This window comes from Sceloporus occidentalis, unplaced genomic scaffold, assembly GCF_023333645.1.
Source record: "Sceloporus occidentalis isolate IW3139 unplaced genomic scaffold, rSceOcc1.0.p SCAF_32, whole genome shotgun sequence".
NCBI lineage: Eukaryota > Metazoa > Chordata > Lepidosauria > Squamata > Phrynosomatidae > Sceloporus > Sceloporus occidentalis.
Window position 1 is genome coordinate 5,244,118 of NW_028317012.1, and position 12,631 is coordinate 5,256,748.

A 12,631-nucleotide genomic window follows, 5' to 3' on the forward strand; every position below is an offset into this window, starting at 1 on the left:
AGACGTAACAGCAATTAGACATATGTTGGACATTAAGATGAATGTCATATGAAGTTCTGGTAGTGTCATAAATGTATTATGTATGTGTATATATATATATATATATATATCTCATACAAATTCCAGGGAAGAAAGGAAACTTTCTTTTATTACTCTTTTTAATGTAATTTATTTCTTCCTAAAGGTAATAGATGAAGTTTTGTCCCAAACGGTGCTTGGAAGTTGTCGTTTGAGATCAGTAGCCTGTAAACTAAGTGCTTACCTGTTGCTGTCGCAAATGTTCCTGCTTAATTTACACGTTAAACCCTCCAGTAGCTCGTGTTGGGATTGTTTTGCCGCGTGAGCCCTGAAATTTGGGAGAAACCAGATGGTTACACTAACAGTTTCCAAGCTTAAATTCCCATCTGTCCCACTTACCAACACTACCATGTAAAGTGTGCATGCTTTTCAGCATGATATGCGCAACAGTTACGCGTTGCTTTTTCCCCCAATCTGAACATTGTTGCCAGAAGGCCGTTTTTAACGAAACATGACCTATAATAGCGCGAATAGCAGTAGAATCTAAAAACATTCTGAAAAGTTTGGAAATCATTCAGAGCAAAGAATAGCCTCCCTATTTTACTTGTTTCACATGACAGTGAGCACCTTTATTTGTTCTGTGTGTAAGCCCCATTAACGTTTTATACCAAGGTTATATGAATTCTTAAACCGTGCCGGGCAGAATTTATTTGCCATCACAAACACAAACTTCCCTTGGCTAATGCACGTCAATATTTAATCTTACTAGTTTGGAGTGGTAGTATAATGAATAAAAAATAAATACATATTTGTGGTTGGCAGACTTGGAGTGTAACATGACTTTTGTTAACTTTACCTAAATTCTGGATGGTTCTTATTATATGATTGCATATTGCTACTGTTTATTGACATGTGACAATTGAAAACACGTAACTTCTAAACTGTCAGAATAATAATGCAAGTACGTCATGCTTTATGCAGATTTTTCTCGGAAACGTAAGCGTAGTCGCTGGAATGATGAAACTCCGGACCAGAAGACCATTATTCCGGGGATGCCGACAGTAATACCGCCAGGTCTCAGCCGTGAGCAAGAGAGAGCATATATAGGTAATTTCCTTAATAAATCTCTACCTCTTTCCTAACTAGCGGCTAAGGTTTTTAAATGTTCCTTTTTATATCAATATGTAAATGTTAATGTTTAACGCATTATTTCCATTTTAGGTTAACAACTTTGCACACTCAGGTTTAATGGCACAAATTTATCAAATTTGTGACAGTCTACCTTATGGCTAGCCTGAGAAAGTTGATAAAATCAGTAGTATGATTAAACTTTTTCGCCATAAGTTATTGCAAGTCTGAAGCTGAATTTGTGATGGACGCCAACACCAGAAGTCTTAAATTGTACCTAATCTTAGATCATTGCATGGTTATCAGAGCAGAATGTTAAGGTATACTTAAAAGTACAAGACTTTGTTGGCAACTTGGGCTACTTTTGTTTTATAGAACAGACCTAAACATGTTTATTTCACCTCTCATTCTGAACGCCTTTGGTGTGCACAGCTACTGTGTATATGGAGATTCCTGAGGTCAAACAATTTGCAACATTTGTTTTGTTTACCCAGTACAATTTTCAAAAAGCATTGGGCAGGCAGTTTATAGCACCGTCCGATAGGATTCTGCTGCTCCTTTTCTGGATTGTGATATCAAAGCTGAGTTTAGTTGCACTGTCAACTGAAAACGGCCTCGGCCCACCAACCTCACTTTGATATACGTTACAGTGATTTATGGTACATAAATTATAGGCCTATCAGGTTGGTGATTGCTGTAGGTGCCATAAGGAACATTTAGATTTCCAACAGATGACACCTAGTATCAGCTCCCTGGTTATTTTTTTTTTTTAAGCTAAGCATCATCAATGGTAACTTTCAAATGTTTAATTACAGTTTACAATATACAATAATAAAATAAGGGGATATATGAGACTAAACAGGGGAGGGGAAGGGAAAAAGGGTACTGTAGTCTCCATCCATCAAACATAAATATTAATACATATTAATAATACAAGTCATTAAATGTAATTACACAATATGTCTTAGGCGTGTATGTAAACATACATAGTACAATAACAAGGTTACTCCGACGTACATAAATGTAATTTTGTTCCAGAATAGATTTTAAATGCCCTTATGTATGAATCTGTGTGTTTCCTTCTGGTGTTGGCATCCATTAATTTTAGATTTAAGATTTCCTTCAAATAACTGGTTGCTACTTATTGTGAAGTGTAAAGTTTTTGAATTTCTGTTCAAACTATGCTTACTTTAAATGATTTTAGTAATCTGAAGATTCCAAATTTATGAATTGATAAAGGCACTAATTGGTTCAGTCTTGAGTCTTATGTCACTGTCTTTACCCCTTCTGTACATTTTTATTTAGTTTTACATGACTTAGTTTTGGCAACATTGGTAAATATAGACAAAAAAGGGCTTCATTAAGGTGTTGCCATTGAGGTGAGCTATTGAGTTTCAAAGTGCAGAGGCCAAACCTTCGTCAATATTTTGAAACTATTAATGCTCATATTTATATACAAGTGGCTGTCACTTTTACCAAATCTTATTTTAGAGCTCAATAATAATGCACTTGAGATAAAAGTTGATTACATTTAAACCTAGACTCCAGCACAGTTATGCTGGCACAAACTATAGGTAGTTTAGAGAAAAAAACAAATCTACCTATGCTTTAAAAACTTTGACAGTTTCCCCTTTAAAAACTATATCTATATGATAGATAAAATTCAAAGTATTGACACATCCTGTGTACCAACTGCAGATGCTCTAGGGGGACAGTTTTTACTCAAGTGCCTGCATGAATTTTGGCTGAATTTGTATGCTTAGTATTGTTACATACTTTAACAGTGTAAAATGTATCCTCTTAAATTAATTTTGACTTGTTCTCTTCCTGCTCAACTATTGCTGTCAATGCAAAATGTTTTGGGTTTCATTTTTCCTGTTTGGGTTTATAACAATTTTCTCCCGTTCCTTTGTTTTCTAACCTGCTTTCTTCCAGTTCAACTGCAAATTGAGGATCTGACTCGCAAGCTTCGCACGGGAGACCTGGGAATACCCCCTAACCCAGAAGACAGGTTGGGAAACACCCTCCACTTGCTCATAAAGCTGACAGTAACAGTTTCATCTTCTCTCGGGCTATTTTGTTTCTGTATTTTTTTTGCTTTTGGTGTTTTTTGTACCAGCATTACACATCAGAAAAGTAACTTACTCTCGATTCTTCTACGGTCATAACAACTTTTACCTAGTGTTACAGAATTAAGGTAGTACACACAATTTGATGCAACATTGTAAAACCGAACTAAATAGAGAATTTTAATGGGTGTAATCTGTTGCCACGATTTCTAGAAAGCACCATACTTTCTAGCAGTAACAGAAATTGATCTGTAATGGCAGCGGATAGCCTTTCTCATATATATATATATATATATATATAATTGGAGAGATTTTTAAATGAAAGTTTTTCTGATGGTAATATGGGAAATATAAGAACAAATATATGGTGCTGGAGTTGTAAAACAGAACCTCACCACTTTGCTGTTTTCACAATGGTCTTAATTCCAGTTTGATTTTCTGATGTCTTATTTCTGGTCCTAAAACACTTGTTATAAAGTCACTAAGTCTCATAACATGTCCTACTGAAGCAAAGCCTTTATCTGAGGACCACAATATCCTTGGAAGTTTTTTATCTTACTGTTGCACTTTAGCTCTAGCTTCTTAGAAACGGCTGTTGTAATGAAAGCTCCCATTATAGGACACATGATATAGCAGCAGAATGAAAGGCTTCTCGATGCAGGATGGCTGCCTTCTGAATGTGTGTTCAGGTGATACTAATTGTTTTTTGCTAGATGGCCGTTATACTCTTCCCGAAGTTAAAGCTAATCTGTCACTGACAAGTTATGGTTCAGTGCTTTTTTTTTTTTTTTGAGAAAGGTACCCACTGGGTACTACAGTGTGCAGCCATCCTATTCACTTAAATGCCCAATTGTTGCTCTATTCACTATCCCTGCCCATTTAGTTCTCGGTTTAAGTGTGTGACTGACTTGTTCTGCTTGCCTTTTGGTAATCGTGTAGCAGGTGAATGAGAGGTAACGGTAGGGCAGGTCATTGGGCAATAGCACTGTGAAGCACCAGCTAGAAGTAGTTTTAAATTTAGTTCTGGTTAAAAGCTGTGCTGGTGTTTGCCTTTAAGCTATGTTGAAATTCAAAGGGAGGTTTTTGTGGCAAAAAACTTAGGTTTAAAGTTTTATCTGCAAGGCGATGACTCATTTTGGCTTTTTCCAAAGGTTTTTTTTCTTTTAGAATACAATGCAAAATACAATACATGGTTTTTATCGCAATGCAGAGTTCAGTGTGTTTACTATACCAAAACTTTTGGTTTCTGCACGGTTTCAATCATCCAGCCCGTGTTTATGGAAATCATTAAAGCTGTAGTTTAACAGATAGTGAGCTTTTATCACAGGTTGACTTAGTGCTTTATGGTCTGATCGTCTTTGGTATTGCCTTACATAAATGTCACTTTGCAATCTTTTGTAAAACAGTTTTAATAATTTGTAATATGTGCACATGTTTCTTTCCCTTAGTATAGAAGATGTTTTTAATGTTCTGACCTGATCTATAGCTTATTTAAGGTACTGTGCAACCCAGTTAGCTTTCTTTTCATAAATTAGATGGTTGCTTAGGTGTTCTAAATCTAGGTCTGTATCAAGAGTAATATGCAAACTGTATATAACAGGTTCATGTGCCCAATTGTAACTTAAGGATATATCTAACACTTGTTCCATATTCTTCTGTAGAGTGCCAGAAAACCGTAAACAGGGTTTTTTACCAAATAAGTATTAATCCCATTTTTCTCAAATGCATCAACAGCTATTTTGTTTGACTCGTCACACCTGTAGCGTCAATCGGCGCTTTATGCAAATTAAATCTGATCATATATCCCTAACCGTAAACTTTTTCTCTGCTCCTGTGTTTAACAATTACTTTTTGGAGGAAAAGCAGGTTTGAAAAGTTTACCCATTTTCCTTTTATGGTTAATAATCTTTGCACCTTTTTAAACAGGTTTAAAGCCATTGGGCACCCTTTAAAAAGGTTTATCAGCAAGTCTCAATAACCCTAATGCCTGTTTTTTTTCATAGCAACCCTCAAATTGAATTTCCAGACGTGTAATTAACACTTTGCAGCGATAACCAGCTGACTTTCTTTCTTTAATAGCAAGTGTGGGTTTTTTCCCACCTTTGCCTTTTATGTCCTCATTCCCTCATCTTCATGGAATTTCAGCATTCATAGTCTAGCACATAGTGAAGATAACTTAAACTACTTTTTGATATCTTTTTTGATATCTCTCTGCAGTTACTGATGTAGCCTGGAAGACGTTTTTTTCTTGCATGTTATAAATGGTTTAGTTATTTCCAGTTAATGTACCGAATTGGCAGTTTCCTTGCAGGTCTCATTGTTTTCTTTGAAGTTCAAAATAGCCTAACCTCAAAGTTACAAGGTTCTGCAGGGCTTTCACTAAACAGGTTTTAAATTTGCTGGGCAAATCATTTCAGATCTGAGTCTTACACTTGATGGCATTAAAAGTAGAATACATGAGATTGACAATGGCTTCATCAGCAATTTTAGCACTATCAATAGGCAGCGACATGATTTTCTAAAGCATAGGATGACAAGAATAGATTTTTGTAAATTAAGACCCGGTGCAGTTCTCAGATGTATGAATTCAGGGTCTGAATATACTATATTATGATATGAAATACTTTACTGTTACATGTTAGCATACTCAATGTTTTCCAATTTTATGAAAGGGTCCAGGTGTTAAAATAAAACTGGTATACTTGCATAATAGGGAATTGCAATTCCTAGTTTTAAGAACAAGCCGTTTAATTGGCATTAAGCACAAATTGAATGCTAACTTTAAAAAAAAATATGGAGATTTATACCTATTGTATGTTGATTCAGTTTTGTTTAAACAATCAGTTTGTGTATCGAACTTGAAATGAGATTTGAATATATATGATCTTTTGAGCCTTTAATTTCTAGCATCTGTTCTTATGGCTGACTCCCTCCTCCATGCAGATCTCCTTCTCCCGAGCCCATCTATAACAGTGAGGGAAAACGTCTGAACACCCGGGAGTTCAGGACTCGAAAAAAGCTAGAAGAGGAACGTCATAACTTAATAACTGAAATGGTTGGATTGAATCCGGATTTCAAGCCTCCAGCAGATTACAAGTAATGGAGTGGGCTATGTCTTGTCAGTTCTAACCAGCCTTTAAATGAACTTTCCGCTATTATTGCATGTTTTCTCTAATGCCTTTGCGACCGTTACTTTTCATGCAGACTTTCTTCACCCGCCCTTAAAACATACTCGTTTCTTGGGGTTACACTTGTAGGGTGACGCAACATGGTTATAACAAATGGGCAGTAGATGCAGTTGTAAATATCTAGTTTTTACTACCCTTCGGTTATTTTCCTTCCATTTGAGTACCTGTCTTACTACCAAACATGTCAAATATTTTCGCTACTCAGCTACCACTTCCTTCTCACTCTACCAGTGTTTATCATACTAGTTAGTATGCGCATTGTGCTTGTTGGCTGGATTCCTTCTCTAATGTCCGCTCACCTTTTTTTATATTGCAGGCCACCCGCCACACGTGTCAGTGACAAGGTCATGATCCCTCAGGATGAATACCCAGAGATAAACTTTGTGGGATTACTTATAGGACCCAGGTGTGAAAACTATGCCAAATTCTCTAGCATGCAAACCTTTGGTTTGTCCTTGTTTTTTTTTTTTTTTTTTTTTTTTTTAGGCTCATTTTAAGCTTTTACAGCTCACATTAGATCTTGACTGGAAAGTCCAATGCCGTTTCGAATTTTCTTCCAGGGGCAACACGCTAAAAAACATAGAGAAGGAATGTAATGCAAAGATCATGATTAGAGGAAAGGGTTCTGTAAAAGAGGGGAAGGTGGGTCGCAAGGATGGTCAGATGCTACCTGGTGAAGATGAACCATTGCATGCTTTAGTCACAGCAAACACCATGGAAAATGTCAAGAAAGCAGTGGATCAGGTAAACAAGCTTTTTTTTTTCTCCCCCCTCTGTGTGAAAGTTACAAATGAGGCTTTACAGAATCTTAATCTGTGTATATCTGTGTGCAATAATGTATACCGATCAGACATAACATTGACTACCTGCCTAATATCATATTTTGCTGCCAAAATAGCCCTGACCCTTTCAGGTATGGGCTCCAGTAGACCTCTGAAGGTGTGCTGTGGTATCTGGCACCAAGATGTTAGTAGCAGATCCTTTTAAGTCCTGTAAGTTACAAGGTGAAGAGTTCATGGATCACACTTATTTGTCCAGCACATCCCATGGATGCTCAATTAGTTTGAGATCTGGGGAATTTGGAGGTAAACACCTTGAACTTGTTGTGTTCCTCAAACCATTCCTGGACAGTTTTTGCTTAGTGGCAGGGTGGATTATCCTGTGGAAAGAGGCTAATGCCATCAGGGTATAGTGTCCACGAAAAGGGTGTACATTGTCTGCAAGAATGCTTAGGTAGGTGGTACTTGTCAAAGTAACATTCACATGAATGTCAGGACCCAAGATTTTCCAGCAGAACTTTGCCCAAAGCATCACACTGCCTCTGGGTGCTTGTCTTTTTCTCATAGTGCGACCTGGTCACCTACGTGATGTAAAAGAAAACGTGATTCATCAGACCAGGCCACCTTCCATTGATCCGTGGACTCGTTCTTATTCTGACATGCCCATTGTAAGCATTTTCGGCAGTGGACATGGGTCAGCATGGGCACATTTCTATCGGAACCAGCCTTGATTTTTTTTTCAGCAATTTGAACTTCAGTAGCTTGTCTGTTGTATTCAACCACATGGGCCAGCCTTCTCCCCCCACGTGCATCAAGAGCCTTGGCCACCCATAACCCCTTTGCTGCTTCACCACTTTTCCTTCCTTGGAACACTTTTGATAGGTACTGACAGCTGCAGACCAGGGATGTCCCACAAGAGATGATCTGACCCAGTCATCTAGCCATCAGGCTCTGAGCGACTTTGACAAGGGCCAAACATTTTTTTCTGCTTCTGAGATGCCAACTTTGAGGACTAAATGTTCACTTGCTGCCTAATATATCCCACCCAGTGACATGTGGCCCTATAATTGTAGATGTTTCCAATGTGTTTAGGCATACCAATGTGTGTAACCTCTAACTGCACTAACATGATACAGGACTTTCACATTTTACATGAAATATGTATAGTCTATTTTGTCACGAGTATGGACTGTTTTGGCAGTTAACATTTTAATTTTTTTTCCAGATCCGTAATATATTAAAACAGGGAATAGAGACTCCAGAGGATCAGAATGACCTGCGTAAAATGCAGCTGCGGGAGCTGGCAAGACTCAATGGAACTTTACGTGAAGATGACAATAGGTTGGTTCCATTATGCATAAAATGTATCAGTCACCGCTTTCAATAAAACTGGTCCCTATTTAACATGGCATCAATTTGCTTTTAGGATCTTGCGACCTTGGCAGAGCTCAGAGACGCGCAGTATTACTAATACAACTTTGTGTACAAAATGTGGAGGTGCCGGACACATTGCTTCTGACTGCAAGTTTAACAGGTGAGGTGCAGCTTACACAGTAGACATAAGAAATGTTTGTTCCTTGGCATTTAGATGTAAATCACTGAACTCCGCTCAAGGATGCTAGCTGTTTTACACCAACAGTTTTAGCATTTTTACCAACTCTTCATTGGAGCTTTGAACATAATACTGCTTGATCCCCCCCCCCCTCCCCCAGTAGAACACTTTTTAGAATCAATGCTAGTTTGTCCTTAGGAATGAAAATTAAGGTGAGTGAAAATCGAATTACATTTTGTGCAGTTAGTTCAAATAAAATCACCCTAAATATACTTAAGGTTGTAAGTGACTTGAATGCCAACTATTCTCATTTGATTTTACATTTTAAATTATATCTGGAGACCATATCCTTAATAGCACTCGCAGACAACCTAGGCTCTTAAGGGTCATTATGTTGTCTTTTATGTGGCCATTTCCACCCCAACCTTTCCTTAATTTTCAAAGGTGTCTTTTGTACTGCATCCATTGCATTTCTGCTAAGGATTTCTTCCACAGCATTTGCCCCTTACAGATATTTTCCATGTAGGAGATGCGCACATCCCTGTGCGTGTGAAATACTTGCCTCAATTCATACTAATTTTTTTGAGCAATTTTGTGCCACTGATGCAGAGCTGCAGCTGCTTCTACCTCAGTTAAGTGCTTTTTTCTGACTTTGAAAACTGCATATTAAAGTACTGAGTACTTTAATATCCCTTTTCATTAGTAAGTCTGCCCGGCACTGTAAACTGTCACTCATTTCATTTTAGTACTTGCCAAAACAGGTGGTTATGGTGGCCGTGCCCACAAACTTTCTGCTGGTAACAATTTGTTCTCTGCAGAACAATGACCCTTCATCTTTACTCCTGTTAGCGTGCCTCAAGGCTCAGTTCTGGGGCCTCTTTTCTGAATTATTTTGGACTACCAATTCCAGCAGTATGGTGACTGCATCTACCTTGTCCTGACTTCTTACACACCTGTCTTCCTGTATCTTTGAAATTTCATCCTGGGTGACATCTCACTGAATTCAGAATCTCCAAGAATGAGCATCTGATATTCCCATGTCTCTCTAATTCCTGGTTTATTTTTTTTAGCACTTCACAATTGCACATCTAAACAAGTTGGCTACCTTGGTCTTGACTGCTTCTCCTTCACCCCTCTCATCTAGTCATTTGCCTGTAAAATGTCAAGTGTGTCCTTTCCACACAATACCCAACTAAAATACGAATTCTTAACGATTGCGACTTCCTAACTGACCTATTGCTGTACCAAACCAACTCTCTCTCATACCATCTGCTGCTCCTCTGTGCCACTGGCTCTCCATTTCCTCCAGAATTAAACTCATGGCCCTTACCTACATGATCCCTAACAATTGTGCTCCTCTAAGTCTCTGCTCTTACCTTTGATCTGTCCACTACTTGAATCTGATTTCTCTTCCCATTCATTTTTTTTTTCCTAATTTTGCCAGTGTTCTACTTGCTTTCTTCCACACCCACAATATTCTGAAATATTCCCTCCACCTACAAATTTCTTCCATGCGCAGTTGCTCACATTCTTTTTTTCACTCAACCTAATACTGTAAGCACACAAGAACAGAACCCTCTTTTACATCAATGTCTTACCATATATTAATGTAAACATTAAAATCTATTTTTAAATCTCACTTTTATAGTGCTGTGGAATCTGTTTGCACAAAAATCAATTTCTGATTAAAATGGCTCACTGAAATGCATTTCGGGGTCATCTGCTGCATGCAGTATTTCCAGTGTTTTTCTACAGCTTTTCTCAGAATTTTGAATATTTAAAACAAATTAAGCTATGGAGATTTATTTGACCTTCAGTTGGCTAAATAAATATTGCAGTCTCAGAGAATAGGTCTTAATTTGTAAAACATTTTGATTTCCTATGGCACTGCATATTGGAGATTAGGGTTAGCAGACTTTATATTCAGCACAAGTTATGCATAGCGTGTTTGGTTACATTTTAAGTCTGGTTGTATTGCGAGCTTCACACGGCTTAATTTTTCCTGTAGTGTTCCTGTTCGACCTGGAGAACCCCAATCTGCACAGGACAAAGCAAGGATGGATAAAGAATACCTCTCTCTCATGGCTGAGCTGGGAGAAGCCCCTGTACCTACATCTATGGGACAAGCTAGTGCCCCATCTCATAGCCCCATTCAGGGAGGACCTCGCCCCACTTCAATGGGAGCAAACCAACCCCCAATGGTACACATTCACCTGTTACTTTGCTTTTCACAACTCCTAAAATTATAATGGTGTTTACCTACGTAGTTGTATATCAACTCTGATGAGGAAAAATGCTTATTTAGTGCTTTGTTTTTGCAAGCCAAGATTCAATGTGCTTGTATGGTAACAATGTTTTCTAATCATAGCAGGTGCTAGTCTGTCTGAGAAAGTATGATTGGTTTCACGTATTACTACGCTACTATAAAGTGGACTTAATAAGTTTACTTAGATTCTGAGTCTAAGATTCTTTTGTTTTGCTGCTCCCCTTCGACAGAACAGACCCCCATGGATGGCTTCAGAACGTCCTTATCCTTCTATTCATGGAGCGCCCCACACATTTCCTCATCCAATGGGTGGAGCTGGTAACGGACCACCTCTCCAGCACAATCCTGCAGGTCCTCATCACCACTGGATGCAGCCACACCATGGGGCCCATCCACCTAGCCACCATCCCATGGGTAGGTTGATTAAGGCAACTTAACATTTAACAGACCTGTAGATACCTTCCTATTATGTTAACATAATTTTTATTTTTGTATTCAGGTCTTTTGCACTCTCACCCCATGGGAATGATGCCCCCGCCGCCGCCTCCCCCAAGTGGTCCAGCACCACCTCCACCACCACCCTCTGCACCATCCTTGCCACCCTGGCAGCAGCAGCAAGCAGGTGCTCCACCTCAGCCTGCTGCTCCCCTTCCTTGGCAACAGAGTAAGGCTTTAATTAAATCTCTAGTAACTTGTGTTATAGCCAAATCCTGAAATAGTACAAATCAGCTGCCCCTAAACTTAGTACAATGGCTGTAAATTAAATATGATATGTATCAGAAACCCACATTGTATATAAGTGTATATTGGTGCTATCACTATTTGAATAATTCCTCCATATTAATGGAAGAGATATATCACAAACTAGGTACCTCCAATAAACCTATTGATGTGAACTTCTCTTTTCCCTCCAGACTCGGCTACCACACCATCTAGCTCTGCATCTCTTCCACCCTGGCAGCAGCAGCAAGGAGGGGGCACTACTTCATCTAGCACCACCATCCAGACAACAGCCTCCTTGGTGCCACCACCACCAGGAGTCCAGCCACCACTGCCCCCTGGTGCTCCTCCACCACCTCCCCCTCCTCCACCTGGAACATCTGGTCTACTTTATGCACCCCCTCCCCCACCACCTCCTCCTCTAGACCCTTCAAACTTTGTAACTATGATGGGTATGGGTGTTCCTGGAATCCCCCCGTTCTCAATGCCCCCCGCTCCACCTCCACCACCCCCCCAAAATTAGAGGTTCTAACTCCAAAGATCTTATCTTAGTATGTTAATATGTAAAGATTTCCCTATGGTTTACACCGTTGACCAGACTCAACTGAGGCTCCATCTCATTTTGCTTATGTCAGTTTATGAATGCCTTCATTGGTACAATTTGAGTAAAAACATGTGTCCTTCTGCAAAATTTGGTTAACCTCCCCATGCAATAGGCTAAAATTTAAAAAAGTTAATGGGGTGTTTTAAGGACTTAACAAAGGGTAATAAAATCTTTTATTCCTCAGTTATACTTTCCTACCCCATCCTTTAGTGGGGTTAATTTAAATGGAAATAGACTATTGGACGAATTAACATTGGACATCAGACATTCACACTATATACCTCTCCATCTTTCAACCCATGCTTTA

The 12,631-nt window shown here is 38.8% G+C and overlaps 1 protein-coding gene across 1 annotated transcript; it reads left to right on the top strand.

The window, feature by feature from the left end:
- Nucleotides 1–1,004: 1,004 nt before the first annotated feature.
- Nucleotides 1,005–12,243, top strand: LOC149298587 (splicing factor 1-like). The gene is made up of 11 exons (XM_089487348.1): nucleotides 1,005–1,125; nucleotides 3,082–3,157; nucleotides 6,159–6,311; nucleotides 6,720–6,809; nucleotides 6,964–7,147; nucleotides 8,408–8,523; nucleotides 8,609–8,716; nucleotides 10,743–10,935; nucleotides 11,231–11,414; nucleotides 11,500–11,664; nucleotides 11,915–12,243. Exons 1-11 carry the CDS (start codon nucleotides 1,071–1,073, stop codon nucleotides 12,241–12,243), a joined length of 1,653 nt encoding a protein of 550 aa, XP_089343474.1. The 5' UTR covers nucleotides 1,005–1,070.
- The last annotated feature ends 388 nt before the right edge of the window (nucleotides 12,244–12,631 follow it).

What these genes read in the sequence shown, in the direction of transcription:
- LOC149298587 (XM_089487348.1), top strand. Translation starts at nt 1,071, where the DNA reads ATGCCGACAGTAATACCGCCAGGTCTCAGCCGTGAGCAAGAGAGAGCA. An exon ending in AAGCCTCCAGCAGATTACAA is followed by an intron (nt 6,312 to 6,719) that starts GTAATGGAGTGG and finishes TTTATATTGCAG; the next exon opens with GCCACCCGCCACACGTGTCA. An exon ending in TCCCCTTCCTTGGCAACAGA is followed by an intron (nt 11,665 to 11,914) that starts GTAAGGCTTTAA and finishes TTTTCCCTCCAG; the next exon opens with ACTCGGCTACCACACCATCT.